The sequence below is a fragment of the Panthera uncia genome, chromosome B4 (assembly GCF_023721935.1).
Source record: "Panthera uncia isolate 11264 chromosome B4, Puncia_PCG_1.0, whole genome shotgun sequence".
In the NCBI taxonomy this organism is placed as follows: Eukaryota; Metazoa; Chordata; class Mammalia; order Carnivora; family Felidae; genus Panthera; species Panthera uncia.
In genome coordinates this window covers 87379732-87395756 of record NC_064809.1, presented here as the reverse complement: position 1 = coordinate 87395756, position 16025 = coordinate 87379732, and the positions used below count along the sequence as shown (strand labels likewise).

General features: G+C 37.5%; 1 protein-coding gene across 1 annotated transcript in view; it reads right to left on the bottom strand.

The window, feature by feature from the left end:
• TBK1 (TANK binding kinase 1) overlaps positions 1-16025 on the bottom strand; it is a 54657-nt gene that overhangs the window by 37019 nt on the left and 1613 nt on the right. The window contains exons 2-5 of the mRNA XM_049625907.1: positions 14835-14952; positions 9269-9409; positions 6291-6420; positions 2724-2905 (exon numbers count right to left, since the gene is read on the bottom strand). Coding sequence (XP_049481864.1) covers positions 2724-2905; positions 6291-6420; positions 9269-9409; positions 14835-14921 — 540 coding nt within the window. The 5' untranslated portion in view covers positions 14922-14952. The remainder of the gene's footprint in view (positions 1-2723; positions 2906-6290; positions 6421-9268; positions 9410-14834; positions 14953-16025) is intronic.

Genomic DNA, 16025 nt, shown 5'->3' with positions numbered 1-16025 from the left:
AGAGAGAGAGAGAGAGAGAGAGAGAGAGAGAGAGAGAGAGAGAGAGAGAGAGAGAGGTGTCATACAGAGTTGAAACCACTAGGGTTGTATGTTGTGATGTTATGGCTGGCCTCTGCTTATATCTCCAACTTCAACTCCTACCCCCCCCCCCTCCCTTCACTCATTAAATTCTGCCAAACTGCCATCCTTTCTGTTTCTCAAACTTCCAAGGTCATTCTTGTTTCTAAGCCTTTGCAGTTCCTGGTTCCCTCTGCTTGTCATGCTCTTCCCCCAAATCTTTGCATGGCTTGCTTCTTTTTAATCATCTAAGTGTCACTTAGGATTGAAAGGAGGCTTTCCCTAGCTATCTTTCTCCTGCTAGTTGTTGTTAATCTTATTACTTTATTGTCTTCCCAACACTTTAATTACCTGAATTTATCTTATTTACTTATTATTAACTATTTCCCCACTAGAATGTGGGTTCCCTAGGAGCAGGAATCGTGTGCATGCAGTTCACGGCTGAAGTTCCAGGGCCTACAACACTGCCTGGCACACAGTAGGCACCCCATAGATATTTGTTGGATGAATCTAATCCATTTGTAAGTTTTTGTATTAAAAGATTATCAAAATATAACTAAAAATTAATTTGGGGTTATATACTGTTATATATAACAGTATATACCAAACAACTTAAGACACTAAATTCAGGGCAGACTTAGAATAATATGAATAAACCTATAGGGGCAGTTAGATTTTATTCTCCATGTTATAAACTACAATGGCAGAATCTAATTGGAAAAAAGTCACAGAAACCAAGACTTTTTTTTAAAGTAATCTGTATATCCAACAGGGGGCTCAAACTCATGACCTCAAGATCAAGAGTCAGATGCTCTACTGACTGAGCCAGTGAAATGCTCCCATAATCTAAGACTTTTAAGATAAAGTCCAGAGCCATGAGCAATTAGTGATAGCTATATATTATAAACTTCCTGATTACATGTCAAACGTACTGACTTTTTGTTTTAAATTTTTATTAGTGAAATATAATTGACATACATTGTTATATTAGTTTCAGGTGTATAACATAGTGATTCAACAATTCTATACATTACACAAAACTCACCACAGTAAGTGTAGTTACCACAAAGGAAATGAAAGCAAAAATAAACACTAAAATAAAAAGCTTTGCACAACAAAGGAAACCACCAACAAATCGTAAAGGCAACCTACTGAATGGGAGAAGGTAATTGCAAATGATATCTCTGGTAAAGGGTTAATATCCAAGACATACGAAGAACTCATATGGGGGTGCCCAGCTTGGCTCAGTCGGTGGAGCATACGACTCTTGATCTCAGGGTTGTGAGTTTGAGCCCCAGGTTGAATGTAGAGAGGTTACTTAAAATCCTAAAAACAAAAATCAAAAAAACAAAAAAACTCCTACAGCTCAACACCAAAAACCCAAAAATAATCCAATTAATAAATGGGCAAGGGACCTGAAAAAACATTTTCCTGAAGAAGACATACATATGGCCAATGGTCACATGAAAAGATGCTCAACATCACAAATCGTCAGGGAAATGCAAATCAAAACCAGGAGATTATCACCTCATACCAGTCAGAATGGCTAGTATAAAAACAGAAGAAATAACAAAGGGCCTGGGTGGCTCCCTTGGTTAAATGTCCAGCTGCTTAGGTCATTATCTCACAGTCTGTGAGTGCAGAACCTGCTTCAGATTCTGTCTCTCCCCCCTCAACCTCTTGCATGCATGTGCACATGCTCTCTGTCTCCCCAAAATAAATAAACATTAAAAAAAGAGGAAATAATAAATGTTGGCAAGGATGTGGAGAAAAGGGAACTCTCAGGTACTGTTGGTGGGATAGTAAATTGGTACACTGTGGAAAATAGTATGGCGGTTGCTCAAAAAAGTAAATGTACTTACTTTAAAGTATATTTTCTTAACTTTTCCAAACGTTATACTAACTTCACACAAACACACCAACACAAACAGTTTCAACACAGGGCTTTTCTAGCTTTCTAGCAGTTTAAGTTAGATCTTTTAAAAAACATTTCATTTTTGTGTGCTTCTATTAATGGTCCTGTCTTTCAATAACCAATCTCCCTGAATAGAATCTTCTGCTTCAGAATTATAATGAATTTTGCTCTACAGGGGATATTATAACAAGCTTGTAATATATTAACTGCTCTGATCAAAAAAAGGAGCATTTACTAGCTAGATGCTTCTTAAGTGTACATACAGCTTTTTTGTTTTAATATAGATCCACAGCATTAGTAAATTAAAGAACCTAAGAGTGTTAAAAACTTATAAGAATTTTCTTTAAGTTTATTTCTTTATTTTGAGAGAGAGAGAGAGAATGCGCAAGTGAGGAAGGGGCAGAGAGAGAGGGAGAGAGAAAGAATCCCAAGTCGACTCTGCTGTCAGCGCAGAGACTGACGTGGGGCTCGAGCCCATGAACCATGAGATCGTGACCTGAGCCAAAGTCAGACGCTTAATCAACTGAGCCACCCAGGTGCCCCTAAAACTCATGTAAGAATTTTCAACAGAAAAATAACAGCATCCTTAGAAGCCAATATCTAATTCCCTCATTACACACCAAATTCATTAGAATAAAAAGTTTAAGTTTTGTCCTAAAAGTTACTAAGACATTTTATAGTAAACTGGTTAACCAGTTACCTGTGTTTATAACCTATTCATCTTTAAATAAATTACTGATGCATGACTTACCAAATATTCTTCTGTGCCATACAAAGAAACAAACTGTTCATCATCTTCTAATTCTCTAGCTGCACCAAAATCTGTGAGTTTGTACACAGACTGTCCATCTTCCCCTATAACACGCATGATGTTTCCTGGCTTGATATCACGGTGCACTATGCCATTCTCTCGTAGATGGTTCATTCCACCCACTTAATAAAACAAAGGAAATCATAATGTAGGCATCTATGTGTGTGTGCATCAAATTCACAGACATCATTCACTCATATTCACTCAATGTTTTTCCATAAGTTGGTCCAAAGTCATTTTTACCAAAGAAGAAATAGATAGTATTTATGTTTATGTTATCTCATATTTGAGTAATAAAAAGTTTTAGAATAAGGATCAATATGGTCTAAGGAAGAGTGCAATCTCTCTTAATTAAATATTATCAGGAAAATGGAACAAAATGATCTTAAGCATATGACTTCCTGAATTACTTTTGATTATATACATGTGGGCAATCTGCCTAAACTTAAGAATAATGATTCCTGAGAAAGATACCAATCTTTCATCATAGTTTCATATTTCTTTACCTTGGGGAATGAATTCCATAAAAAAGTAAACTGCACTCAATACATAAAACAGTAAAAAAGTAACAGAGGCAAAGTGTCAGACTAGCTTCCAAGAATATTATTTCTCATATGCTTAAAGCTATTCTAAAAAGGCCATTTTCCTTTTTTTTTAAGGGTAGAGGTGGCTACAATGCTGAAATTAACCTGTTTTGGGCGGTAGGCAGTGCCCCTAAATGCTAGTTTGAAACGTCTGACAGCTGACAGATGAATGCCCAAATATAACCTATGAAAATAAGTTTAGAGGTATCACATTCAATTATGAAAACTCAGGGCTACCAGTATACTTGGGAAGTCATTGATTATCTATAACTTCTACTAGGTTAAACAGGCTGCAGCATAGATTTTCTCTCATTTTTAAGTTTTTTTTTTTTTTTTTTTTTTAACGTTTATTTATTTTTGAGACAGAGAGAGACAGAGCATGAACGGGGGAGGGTCAGAGAGAGGGAGACACAGCATCTGAAACAGGCTCCAGGCTCTGAGCTGTCAGCACAGAGCCCGATGCGGGGCTCGAAGTCATGGACCGTGTGATCATAACCTGAGCCGAAGTCGGCCGCTTAACCGACTGAGCCACCCAGGCGCCCCGATTTTCTCTTATTTTATCCTCACTGAAAGAATCTCTACACTGCTTCCAATGCCAAGTTCAAGAACTCCCCCTAACCTTATGCCTTCTTTATCACTGGGCTTTACTCATTCCTCAAATACTGATTCATTTCTCTCCAAGAAGATATTATTCTCTTCAGTTGCTATATATATATTTATTTGTATTTTTAAAATAGCTTTCTTGAGGTAAAATTCACATATAAAATTCAGCCTTTTAAAGTATACAACTGAGTAGTTTTCAGAAGAGTCAAAGTCAAACAACCATCACTAGTTTCAGAACATTTTCATTATGTCAAAAAGAAACCCCACGCCATTAGCAGTTAGTCCTCAACTCTGTCGTCCCCTCAAACCTCTGGCAATGACTTATCTGCTGTCTCTATGGATATGTCTATTCTGGACATTTCATATAAATGAAATCATATAAATACTGTGACCTTTTGTTGTCTGCCTTCCTTCACTTAGCAAAATGTATCCATGTTACAGCATGTATCACTACTATATTTCTCTGTTTTTTTTAATGTAAGCTCTAGGCCCAACGTGGGGCTTGAACTCATAACCCCAAGATCAAGAGTCACATGATCTATCACCTGAGCCAGCCAGGCACCCCTATGTCTTTTTTATGAACAGATAATATGCCATTGTATGGATATACCACATTTGTTTATTCATCAGTTGATGGATACTTGGGCTCTTTCCATTTTGTGACTATTATGAACACTCGTGTCCAAGTTTTTGTGTGGATGTTTTTAATTCTTCTAAGTAAATATCTAGCAATGGAATTGCTAAGTCATATGTTTAATCTTTGGAGGAACTGCTAGACTGTTTTCCAAAGTGGCTGCACATTTTTACAATCCCACCAGCTATATAAAGTGCTCCAACTTCTTCACACCCTTGGCAACACTTTTGTTTTGTCTTTTTGATTTTGGCTATGCTATTGGGGATGAAGTGGCATCACTTTGTGGTTTTGATTTGCATTTCCCTACTTACTTACTTTTCTCCATTGCTCATTTTTAAATTGGGTTATTTGTCTTTTTATTAAGTTGTCAGAATAAAAGTTCCTTATTGGGACCTCATCAAAATAAAAAGCTTCTGCACAGCGAAGGAAACAATCAGCAAAACTAAAAGGCAACCGACAGAATGGGAGAAGATATTTGCAAATGACATTATCAAATAAAGGGTTAGTATTCAAAATCTATAAAGAACTTATCAAACTCAACACCCAAAAAAACAAATAATCCAGTGAAGAAATAGGCAAAAGACATGAATAGACACTTCTCCAAAGAAGACATCCAGATGGCTAACAGAAACATTATCACCAGGGAAATGCAAATCAAAACCACAATGAGATACCACCTCACACCTGTCAGAATGGCTAACATTAACAACTCAGGCACAACAGATGTTGGCGAGGATGTGGAGAGAGGATCTCTTTTGCATTGTTGGTGGGAATGCAAGCTGGTGCAGCCATTCTGGAAAACAGTATGGAGGTTCCTCAAAAAACTAAAAACAGAACTACCCTACGACCCAGCAATGCACTACTAGATATTTATCCAAAGGATACAGGTGTGCTGTTTTGAAGGGACACATGCACCCCCATGTTTACAGCAGCACTATCAACAATAGCCAAAGTATGGAAAGAGCCAAAATGTCCATCAATGGATGAATGGATAAAGAAGATGTGGTATATATATGTATACATACAATAGAATAATATTCAGCAATCAAAAAGAATGAAATCTTGCCGTTCGCAACTACATGGATGGAACCAGAGGGTATTATGCTAAGTGAAATTAGTCAGAGAAAGACAAATATCCTATGACTTCACTCATATGAGGACTTTAAGAGACAAAACAGATGACCATAAGGGAAGGGAAACTAAAATAATATAAAATCAGGGAGGGGGACAAAGCATAAGAGACTAATAAATATGGAGAACAAACAGAGGGTTACTGGAGAAGGTGTGGGAGGGGGTATGCGCTAAACGAGTAAGAGGCATTAAGGAATCTACTCCTGAAATCATTGTTGCACTATATGCTAATTTGGATGTAAATTAAAACAAATAAAATTAAGTATTATGTTGGAAAAAAAAAAGTTCCTTATCAGATAAATGATTTGCAAATATTTCCTCTCATTCTATGGGTTGTTTTTTCACTTACTTGATGTTGTCCTTTGAAACACAAAGTTTTTAATGTTGATGAAGTTCCAATTTATCTATTTTTTCTTTTTGTACTTGTGCTCTTAGGGTCAGATCTAAGAGAGCACTGCATAAAGGTCTTTGGTTTTGAATAGATTACTTTTTAAAAATTCTTGTATGATTAAATTGTATTTACACAGATCTATAAAATCATGTAAACAAACGTACCCACATCTCGCAAAACAATTAAAAATTCAGACTCTGGTAGTCCATAGGCATTAGATGGCTCTTCTAAAACAGTGTATAAACTTCCGCATGGACAAAATTCCATAATAAGTACTTTATGTCTTGTTGTTGTCTGAAAAAAAAAAAAAATCACTGATTGGGACTCAATATAAAAATAAGTTTTTATTATATGCCAATAGTTATCTAATTTCACTTAAATGTGGAATTTATTACAATGATGAAGGCACTGTGAACTGCTTTACCTGGAATTTGTTAAATATTTACTGACCATATGCACATAACAATCAACATCTTGTAAATTCCTACTGGATTTGTTTGAAGACAATGAAAGCTGGCTAAATCTGAATTAGAAAAATCACTGCTACACCGTTATAATGGTTCTTTGAAAACTATCTTTAATTCCTAATACATAATAGTACATTTAGGACACTAATCTTCTAACAAATCTCTTAACACCTGAAATTCTTCTCAGGACAAGTACTTTTACTTCAAGGAATAGAGTTCTAGCCTTAAAAACAAAAAGATGGCAGAATGGCTGAGGGGTCCCTCTTGTAGCAAAGTTCTAGTCTGCTCATTTGTTTTAAATGTTGCTTTTCATGTACCACCGATTGTAAGATATACCATCAATTTCATAACAGCTTCAGAGGGAAAAACAATTCATAACAATTCATAACCAATTTCGTAACAGCTTCAGGAACTTGAAAATGTGATTATAAGTCTTAAAATCCAGTATTTATCTCTAATTTTGTATCCTTTTTTTTTAAATTTTTTAAAATGCATTATTTTTAAATTATTTTTAACTTTGTTGTTTTTTTTTTTTTTTAATGTTTATTTTGAGAGTGCGCAAGTGGTGAAAGGGCAGAAAGAGAGGGAGGGAGAGAATTCCAAGCAAGCTCTGCACTGACAGCTTAATCTCACAAACTGTGAGATCATGATCTGAGCCAAAATCAAGAGCTGACACTTAACCGACTAAGCACCCCAAGACTGTTGTTTTTAGACAATGAAATAATATATGTTGATTGTTGAAAATCTGGGAAATATCCATAATTCCATCACCAGAGATAATTACGCTAATATTTTGGTGCACTTCCTTTTAGCCTTTTTCCTATATATCGAACCACACTATAGATACATAACACTATTTGTACATGATACCTACCGTACATTCAGGATCATACTGCATGTATGTTTTAATCCTATTTTTCTCACGTAATATTATACACAAACATGTTCCCAGGTGATTCAAATTTTGGTAAACATCTCTTCATTACTGCTTAACTACTGTGTAGCGAAGAATAAATTCTACCCCAAGAAAGGTCAGGCCTTTGTCTGCCCTTGGCAACTGGGAGGTGATCACTAGACCTCTGGAGTATCTTGTGTGCCAGAAGTGTCTTTCTTTGGGAGCTCTGGCCACATAACAGTCTAATAATGTAATTTATAATGGGGGTTTTAGGATGCACACATCCACTTCAACTTCCAGAGGAAATGGAGACTGAAGGGGTTGGCCTGAAACTCTGGAAAGGGCAGCCACATAGGCAGTATGTTATGGAGTCCCAATAAAAAGTGTAGACATCAAAAGCTCTAGTGAGTTTCCAAGGCTAGTGACGCTCTGTGCATACTGTCATACATCAAGGCCAGGAGGGTAATGTATCCACGAGGACAAGGAAGACTCATGTTTGGAATCCGCCTACGAATTTCTTCCTGTGACTAGTTCTAAGTCGTATCCTTTCGCTACAATAAAACGAACTGTAAGGATAGAGCTTTCCCGAGTTCTGTGAGTCCTTCAACCTTCTAGCAAATTACCAAACCTGGGGACAGTCACGGGGAGCTCCAGACTTGACCCGGTCAAGTGATGACCAAACAGCCTCAGGGACCCCTGAGTTCACAGCCAGCGTCTGAATGAGCATAGTCTTGTGGGGACTGTTCTCTCCAACTGTGCAGTATGCCAAACTCTTCTGCAGCAGCTGGGGTCAAAAAGTCTTGAACAGAGGAGGCAGTCTGAAGGGCTACGCTCTTAGCATGGAGTATAGCAAACTGAGTATCTATCATATATTCTAACTTATTTAACCATTCTTTATTATAAACAGGGCAGTTTGAACATCTTTGTGCATAAAACTGTAATTTACATTTCTGATTAGTTCCTAAAAGGAATTTCTCACTAAAAATGAAATCACTATTATAAGGAGTATAAACTGCCAAACTATTATTCAAAAAGTGTGATTTTATTGATTACCCATGTCTAAGGGGATTAATCTAGATTTCTATTTCCATTACTTCTAATTTTGCTAACGACATTCTTATTTTCATTGTTTCTCCCTAAAGTCAGTCCTATCCTTAACATACTGTATTAATATATATAGTATATACGCTCTATGTTATATAAATTTCTGGATTCCTAGGATTTTTATCCTTTTACAAAGCCTTCTTTGTATTGACTCGTTACTTTCAGAATTATGATGATTTCATGGGGCACGTGGGTGGCTCAGTTGGTTAAGTGTCCAACTTCAGTTGAGGTCATGATCTCAGGGTTCATGGGTTCGAGCCCTGCATCAGGTTCTGTGCTGACAGCTCGGACCCTGGAGCCTGCTTCGGATTCTGTGTCTCCCCTTCTCTCTGTCCCTCCCAACACTGCACACTCTCTCTCTCTCTCTCTAAAATACATAAACATTATAAAAAAAAAATAGAATTATGTCAATTTAACTTCACTTAGTTTTTAGTAAAATGCTGGTAACCATATTCTATACTCTTATTTCTTATGCCACCTTTTCTGATTCCATGATACTTCCATCGTTATATCTCCTCAAGAATCTTTGAGGACACAGTATTTGGTTATATGAACTGTAATTTTCACCATTAACAAAAAACTCATTGTTTATAAAACAATTTTTTACATTGGGTCATTTCTAAATTGCAATAACTACAACAAACATGAGAAGATTAACTAAAGTGTTACTACTTACCTCCTCTTCAATAGCAAATAATTTGACAATATTTTTGTGATTGAGTTTTTTTAACACTTCAAATTCTCTCATTTGAACATCCACTGGACGAAGGAAGCTTATGTTATTAAATACTTTGATAGCAAATAAGTCACCAGTTTTCTAAAAAGAGAGAGAGAGAGAGAGAGAGAGAGAGAGAAAGGTTTTATTTAAAATATAAATATTTAAAATATAAAATATAAATATTTTATTTAAAATATAAATATTAAAATAGAAATAAAATATAAATAAATAAAGCTGCCATCATAACTAGATAGCAATTTACCTTTCTTATAGAACACCTAAATATATATTTTTTATTTTTATTTTTTTTGAGAGAAGGGGAGGGGAAGGGGCAGAGAGAGAGGGACAGAGAGAATCCCAAGCTGCCAGCACAGAGCCCAAGGCAGGGCTCAATCTCACGAACTGTGAGATCATGCCCTGAGCCGAAATCAAGAGTCAGATGCTCACCAGTGGAGCCACCCAGGTGCCCCATAGGACAGTTAAATATTTTTAAGCATAGGTAATTCTATTAGGGCTCTTCATTTGTTTTTATTTTTATTTATTTTTTTGAGAGACAGCAAGTGAGTGAGGGACAGAGAGAGACAGAGAGAGAGGGAGGGAAGGAGAGAGGGGGAGAGAAAGAGAGAGATTGAGAAGCAAGGCTCACCAAAGTGGAGCCTGAGCTCACCTGATGTGGGACTCAAACTCAGGAACTGTGAGATGGTGACCTGAGCCAAAGCCAGGTGCTTAATGACTGAGCCACCCAGGCGCCCACTTCACTTGTTTTTAAAGCTAAAATCAGTCAATCAACTGCTCCAAATCTCTTTCAAATGGTATGCTTTGGAATGAAGAAATGGCTGTTTTCTTTCATATTAAAAACACTTCCAGAGGTGCCTGGCTAGCCTAGTTGGTATAGCAGGCAACTCTTGATCTTGGGGTCATGAGTTCAAGCCCCATATTGGGCCTAGAGCCCACTTAAAAATGAATGAATAAATGAATGAATATTGGGGGGGGACAAAGCTTCTGTTATGATACATGAGGCAAAGATAGTCCTTCACATGTAAGAAAAAAAAGAGCTTTAATAATACCAAATGTGAAAGTATATTTTAGATAAGAAAGTGGGGGCAGGGGGCGCCTGGGTGGCTCAGTCAGTTGAGCATCCAACTTTGGCTCATCTCATGGCTTGTGAGTTCGAGCCCCACGTCAGGCTCTGTGCTGACAGCTCAGAGCCTAGAGCCTGGAGCCTGTTTCAGATTCTGTGTCTCCCTCTCTCTCTGCCCCTCCTCCACTCACACTGTGTGTGTGTATCTCTTTCTCTCTGGCAAAAATGAATAAACATTAAAAAAAAAAAATCAAAAAGAAAAAAAAGGGGAACTCACAAGGGTTTCTCCTGGGCCTCATAATTTAAAAACTAAACAAAACAGAAAAAGAGAGATTGAAAACCACATTCCACATAGGAAATTTCATTAGGATCTCAAAGTAATGAAATTAATTGTTAAGAAACACCCCCTCTATGCAACACTGTGTGTGTGGATATGCGAGTGGAAGTAGGAGTTGGAGTCGGTCGGGTTCAAGTAGAGTATCGTCATTGGATTGCACCACTGCTGCCTTGGAGAACTTTCTGCGACTTGACCTAGATGACGAGGGCAGATTGTTTCTTCACAAAGCCTTCTCTTAGAGGATCAAAGGTATTTCCTCTTCTCTGTGGATGTACCTGCAGCACCCACTCTCACAGCACACTGAAGTAGATTACACAGAAAATGACAATGCACCCTTCTGGCTGGGAGGGACTTTTCGAGGTACAAACATAAGCTTCATTTCAGATACACATTACCTATGTTCTTCATATTAACCTGACTTTAAGCTCTCTTCCAGACCCTCCCATCTCCTTCCAATCACTCTAATCTAAGCAATCTCCTTGGTGGTCAATCCAGATTCTCGGAGTTAAATCTTACTTTTCCCATAATGCAAGGTTGAACTTCCCTGGAACAAGTGGAAAGATCATTTCCTCTTTGAATTTGGGGTTCGAGCACCACCTGCCTAAAGATATTTCATGGCTTCCCATCTGTCAGGATCTCTGTGCTCTCTCTACAGCTTTCCCACTGCTGACAGCCACGATCACCTCAGAACCTCATGATCTTTTTTTTTTTTTTTTTTAAGTTTTATTTATTTTGAGAGAGAGAGAGAGAGCACGAGCAGGAGAAGGGCAGAGAGAGAGACAGAGAGAATCCCAAGCAGGCTCTGCACTGCCAGCACGGAGCCCGTTCTCACCTACCAGGAGATCATGGCCTGAGCCAAAACCAAGAGTCGGATGCCTAACTGACTGAGCCACACAGGCACCCTAGAACTTCTTGACCTTTTTCTCACTCAGAACCTCATGATCTGTTTCTCACCTCAGAACCTCATGATCTTTTTTTCTTAAAACCATTTAACTGCTTCACAATCTCTCTTCAAGATCACTATTTGGAGACCACCATCTATGTGCCGTGATCACAACTCCCTCACCCTTGTCCTCCCCTCACACCAAAGACACATATATTTTTTTCCAGAGAAAACGTCCACTGACCATTTTCAGACAATATGAAAAGAGAATAACAACTGAACCACAATCAAATTACAGTTTTTCCATTTGTTCAACCAGAATAAGAACACTGTCAAATCTATACGACCCAACGTGTACCACCAAGATTTTGCTTGAGGATTCCTGTCTTCAACGTAGTCTAAAATTAGGATAATCCTATCAGAGGAGCAATCAGGGAAAATAATATAATGTTGCAAAGTGCCCACTGAGTTCAAGGCTAGCATTTTCCAAACTTCTGTAGTCTATATCATAACTGTGAGATTATTGGCACAACAGTTGGGAATCTATTGTTTTCCATTTATTCAACTGCACAGTCATCTATCATTCACTGTCCCTAAGTCAAAGGGAATATGAATAATATTTAGAGATCTACGTGTATATATAAAGTTGACCTCAGAAAGACATGAGGGTTAGAGGCGTCAACCCTCCATGTGGTCGAAATTCCACGTATAACTTTGACTCTCCAAAAACTTAACTACTAACAGCCTACTGCTCACTGGAAGCCTTAACAAAAACATATATTTTGTATGTTATGTTTCTATAACATACGTTGTATGTTACATTCTTACAATAAAGTAAGCTAGATTAAAGAAAATGTTACTAAGAAGTCATAAGGAACAGAAAACATATTTCCAGTACTATACTGTACTTATTGAAAAAAAATCCACATGTCAGTAGACCCACACAGTTCAAACCTATGGTGTTCACGGGTCACTTGTACACACATATGCAGATCACCACATCCTTCCTACAGCTCTCTTCCCTTTAGCTCCCCCATGGGTATCACACACACACACACACACACACACACACACACACACCCGTCACACACATTAGTAACTATAAGCAACTCCATGAAAAAGACAAAGTAGGTAACATACTCTGAAGGACAAATAGTAAATTTGGAAACCTGGTCATTCTAGGCAATAACATGAAAGGGCTTACCTAATATCATGGTTAAAAAATCCTTAAGCAGTTATTAAAAGCAAGTAGGATTTTCGGGTATAGCCCTAATTCTTTGAAATTAATGTCACTGAGAACAAACACGGTTTCTTAAAATATATCCCTGGGAAGAGTATTATGGACTGAATACTAAACTGAGTCTTCACAATCTTTTAAGTAAATTCCTATGCCTCTCAAATCCTTATTTTAGGCTTTCTGACTATATTGGATAAAGTACATTTTTGTTTCCTTTGAGGAAGAATTTGGGTTGTTTTAGGGTAGTCTAATCTGTCCTCATTCATTCATTCAACATTTACAGAATGCCTACTATATATAGGAACTTAAAAGGAGGGCACTGAGTATCTAAGTAGGGAAAGAGGACCAGAATCAATGAAATATTTACGAGCACCAGGCACTTTAAATATGCCTCACCCAATCTCTATCACTATTGACTACCTATCATTCTATCAGTCTCCAACTGACAACCTTGCTACTAAACCCAAAACTCTCTGTGGGAAGGAACTGTGCATCATTTGCAGTTATGTTCACCAGGTTCATCACAGTGCCTGTCACATACCAAGTGACTATTAAAATCTGTTAATGTGGGTCACAGGAAGACAGACAATCAGATGTAGTCTCAACGCTAAACCTTGTGTCGCCAGCCACCTCTTCTTCTTCTTGGCACAGGGCACAAAGCAAAAACAATCTCTAGGATAGGAATACCCAAAGTTGATCACAATGGACACAAAAACAACAAATTTGATCAAGGACTCAGTACCAGTGGATAATTCTGGAAGAGAGAAAAAGGCTAAAAGCTCTCTGTAGGACACTTCTGATTCATTCTCTATGAACCACAGAGACTGTTTACAGTCATAATCTCTCCCCAGAGGAAACAGTCCCTCCCCTCTGAATGCTTATCTCACTGTTACTGACAGAACTGATTGGTAATCACCAAGGCTACAGGAAAATATGAAGAAATTCCTCCTTACTAAAATAGTTAAAGCTCTGGTTTCTCAAAATAAGAATTTAAAAGGCTCTGAAAATCAAGCTCAAAACAAATTCAAAGTGTTGAAAAATTAGTGGATTATTTGCATTATAAAGGAATTTTCTACTCCAGCTTCCCTCCCAGAACAGCTCTAATGATCTTAAATTTCTTCAACTTCTTTATTTTCTAATTTTTAAAAATTAGCATTTATTTATTTTTGAGATAGCGTGTGTGCGAGCAGGGGAGGGGCAGAGAGAGGGAGATACAGAATCAGAAGCAGGCGCCAGGCTCTGAGCTGTCAGGGCAGAGGCTGACGAAGGGCTCGAACCCATAAACCGTGAGACCATGACCTGAGCCCAAGTCTGATGCTTAACTGACTAAGCCACCCAGGTGCCCCTTACATTTCTTCACTTTAAATTATGTTAATTATCTTTAATTTCATCCTCCAATATCGAATCTGACAGAAAATCTTTTTGGTTCTTTAAGTGCCTCCAAGATTAGCCCTCTTATTCTATTTTCACTTCCACTAACAAGTTCTGGCTACCTCATACCTTTTAAACGTGGACTCCTTGCTGATAATCTCATTTGATTCTAAGCTACCTTGCAGGGTGCTGTTTACCGGGGCATGAAGCTATAGGACAGCATATCAGCATCATCTGTGGATTCCCCTCAAACCATACATCTGCCTCCCAGTATTTCTCCCTCATCTGTAGTCCAGTCCGGTACACCGACATACCCAACTTGTTAGGGAGATCACTCACTACCACCGGAGGCCTAGGTTGGGAAAAGAATCAGGAGGTAGAACATGAATCTTCCTAGTCTCTTTATTTTCCCCACTCTCAACATATAACCTCTGCCACCACTGGGCAGACATCACTGACTCTGACACAAGCTATACTTGAAATAACCACACGAACAGGTACTCTCTTTAGACAGTATGACCAAAAACATCAAGTCTTACATCTTAGTACAAGAGTGCTTCTCAGAAGAGTACATACACAGTGCTAAAAAGTCTTCAGGGTTTTCTTTGAACCAACCTTATGCCTTCCACGAAAGACATTTGCAGTAGCTCCTTGGCCTAAAATATCAGATAAAAGCCACAGATGATTAGAGGTGCTCTGCATCTCGGCTTGGTCAGGAGATCTTCTTATTAAACTAAGAGAAAAAAAAAATTGCATGTTTGTTTTCAGGGAATAATACATTTGAGGAACAAATGTTAGATCCTTTTAGTCTCAAGTAAGATCACCCCTTAGTTATTGCTAACTTGAAGCACACAGTCTAATGTAACAATCTAAGTTTCCAACAACATTAAAGGCTAAAATGCTGGCTAGGCTCTGAAAAAAACATTAACTGATGACATATATTCACTTTAATTCATTTATCACAGGGCTACAGAAACATCTATATCCCTTCTAATTTTACCTCTGTCAGAGTGATACTGGCCACTTCTCTCCTTCAAATGTTTTGAAAGATTGATCAATGATGAATTATAAAGTGTTTTAAAATAAAGCAACAATGTACAATATAACAGACAGTAAAAGAATTACTTTGTTTCCTTAAGGGCAGGGTTACACAATGAAAACAACTGTTGCCATGGCATAACATTTCCATAGCTTAAAATTTCATCTGCATAGCACCTGACAATCATAATGGAAAGGTGCAAGGTTTTTTATACCTGAAAAGTTACTAACTCTCCTGAAATTAATTTAAGGATAGTTTCTCCAATCTCCAAGTATAAAAACAGACACATACTAAGTGTATATTATCAAGTCTTAAAAAATGAGCAAGTGGAAGCTATCTATGCATGCAAGTGCAGGCTATTATATATTAAGTAAAATCTCTGTAACTTCTGCTTAATTTTGCCATAAACCTAAAACTGCTCTAAAAAGTTGACTTAAGAAAAAAGCAACACCCCTAGCCTTGTCCTTTAATACTGGAAAGCTATATAACTATAAGGATATTAAAATATTGGAGCTCCCCATTGGAATAAAAATCAGGTATGCTAAGTAGCATAAACCCTAGTCTCACCATGCCACCTTAAATGTGCTGTAATATCAGATCAAAAGGGATGTTAATACCCCTCTGAATCCGTTAGAATTCGGTGATGAACTAATGACTGTCAATATTCCAAGAAAGATTAGGAACATAAAGAATGGCCAATTTTCAACAATCTTTGATATACTAAGATATATAATTTTACCACCCATCTAATTTAGATAAGGAATGTT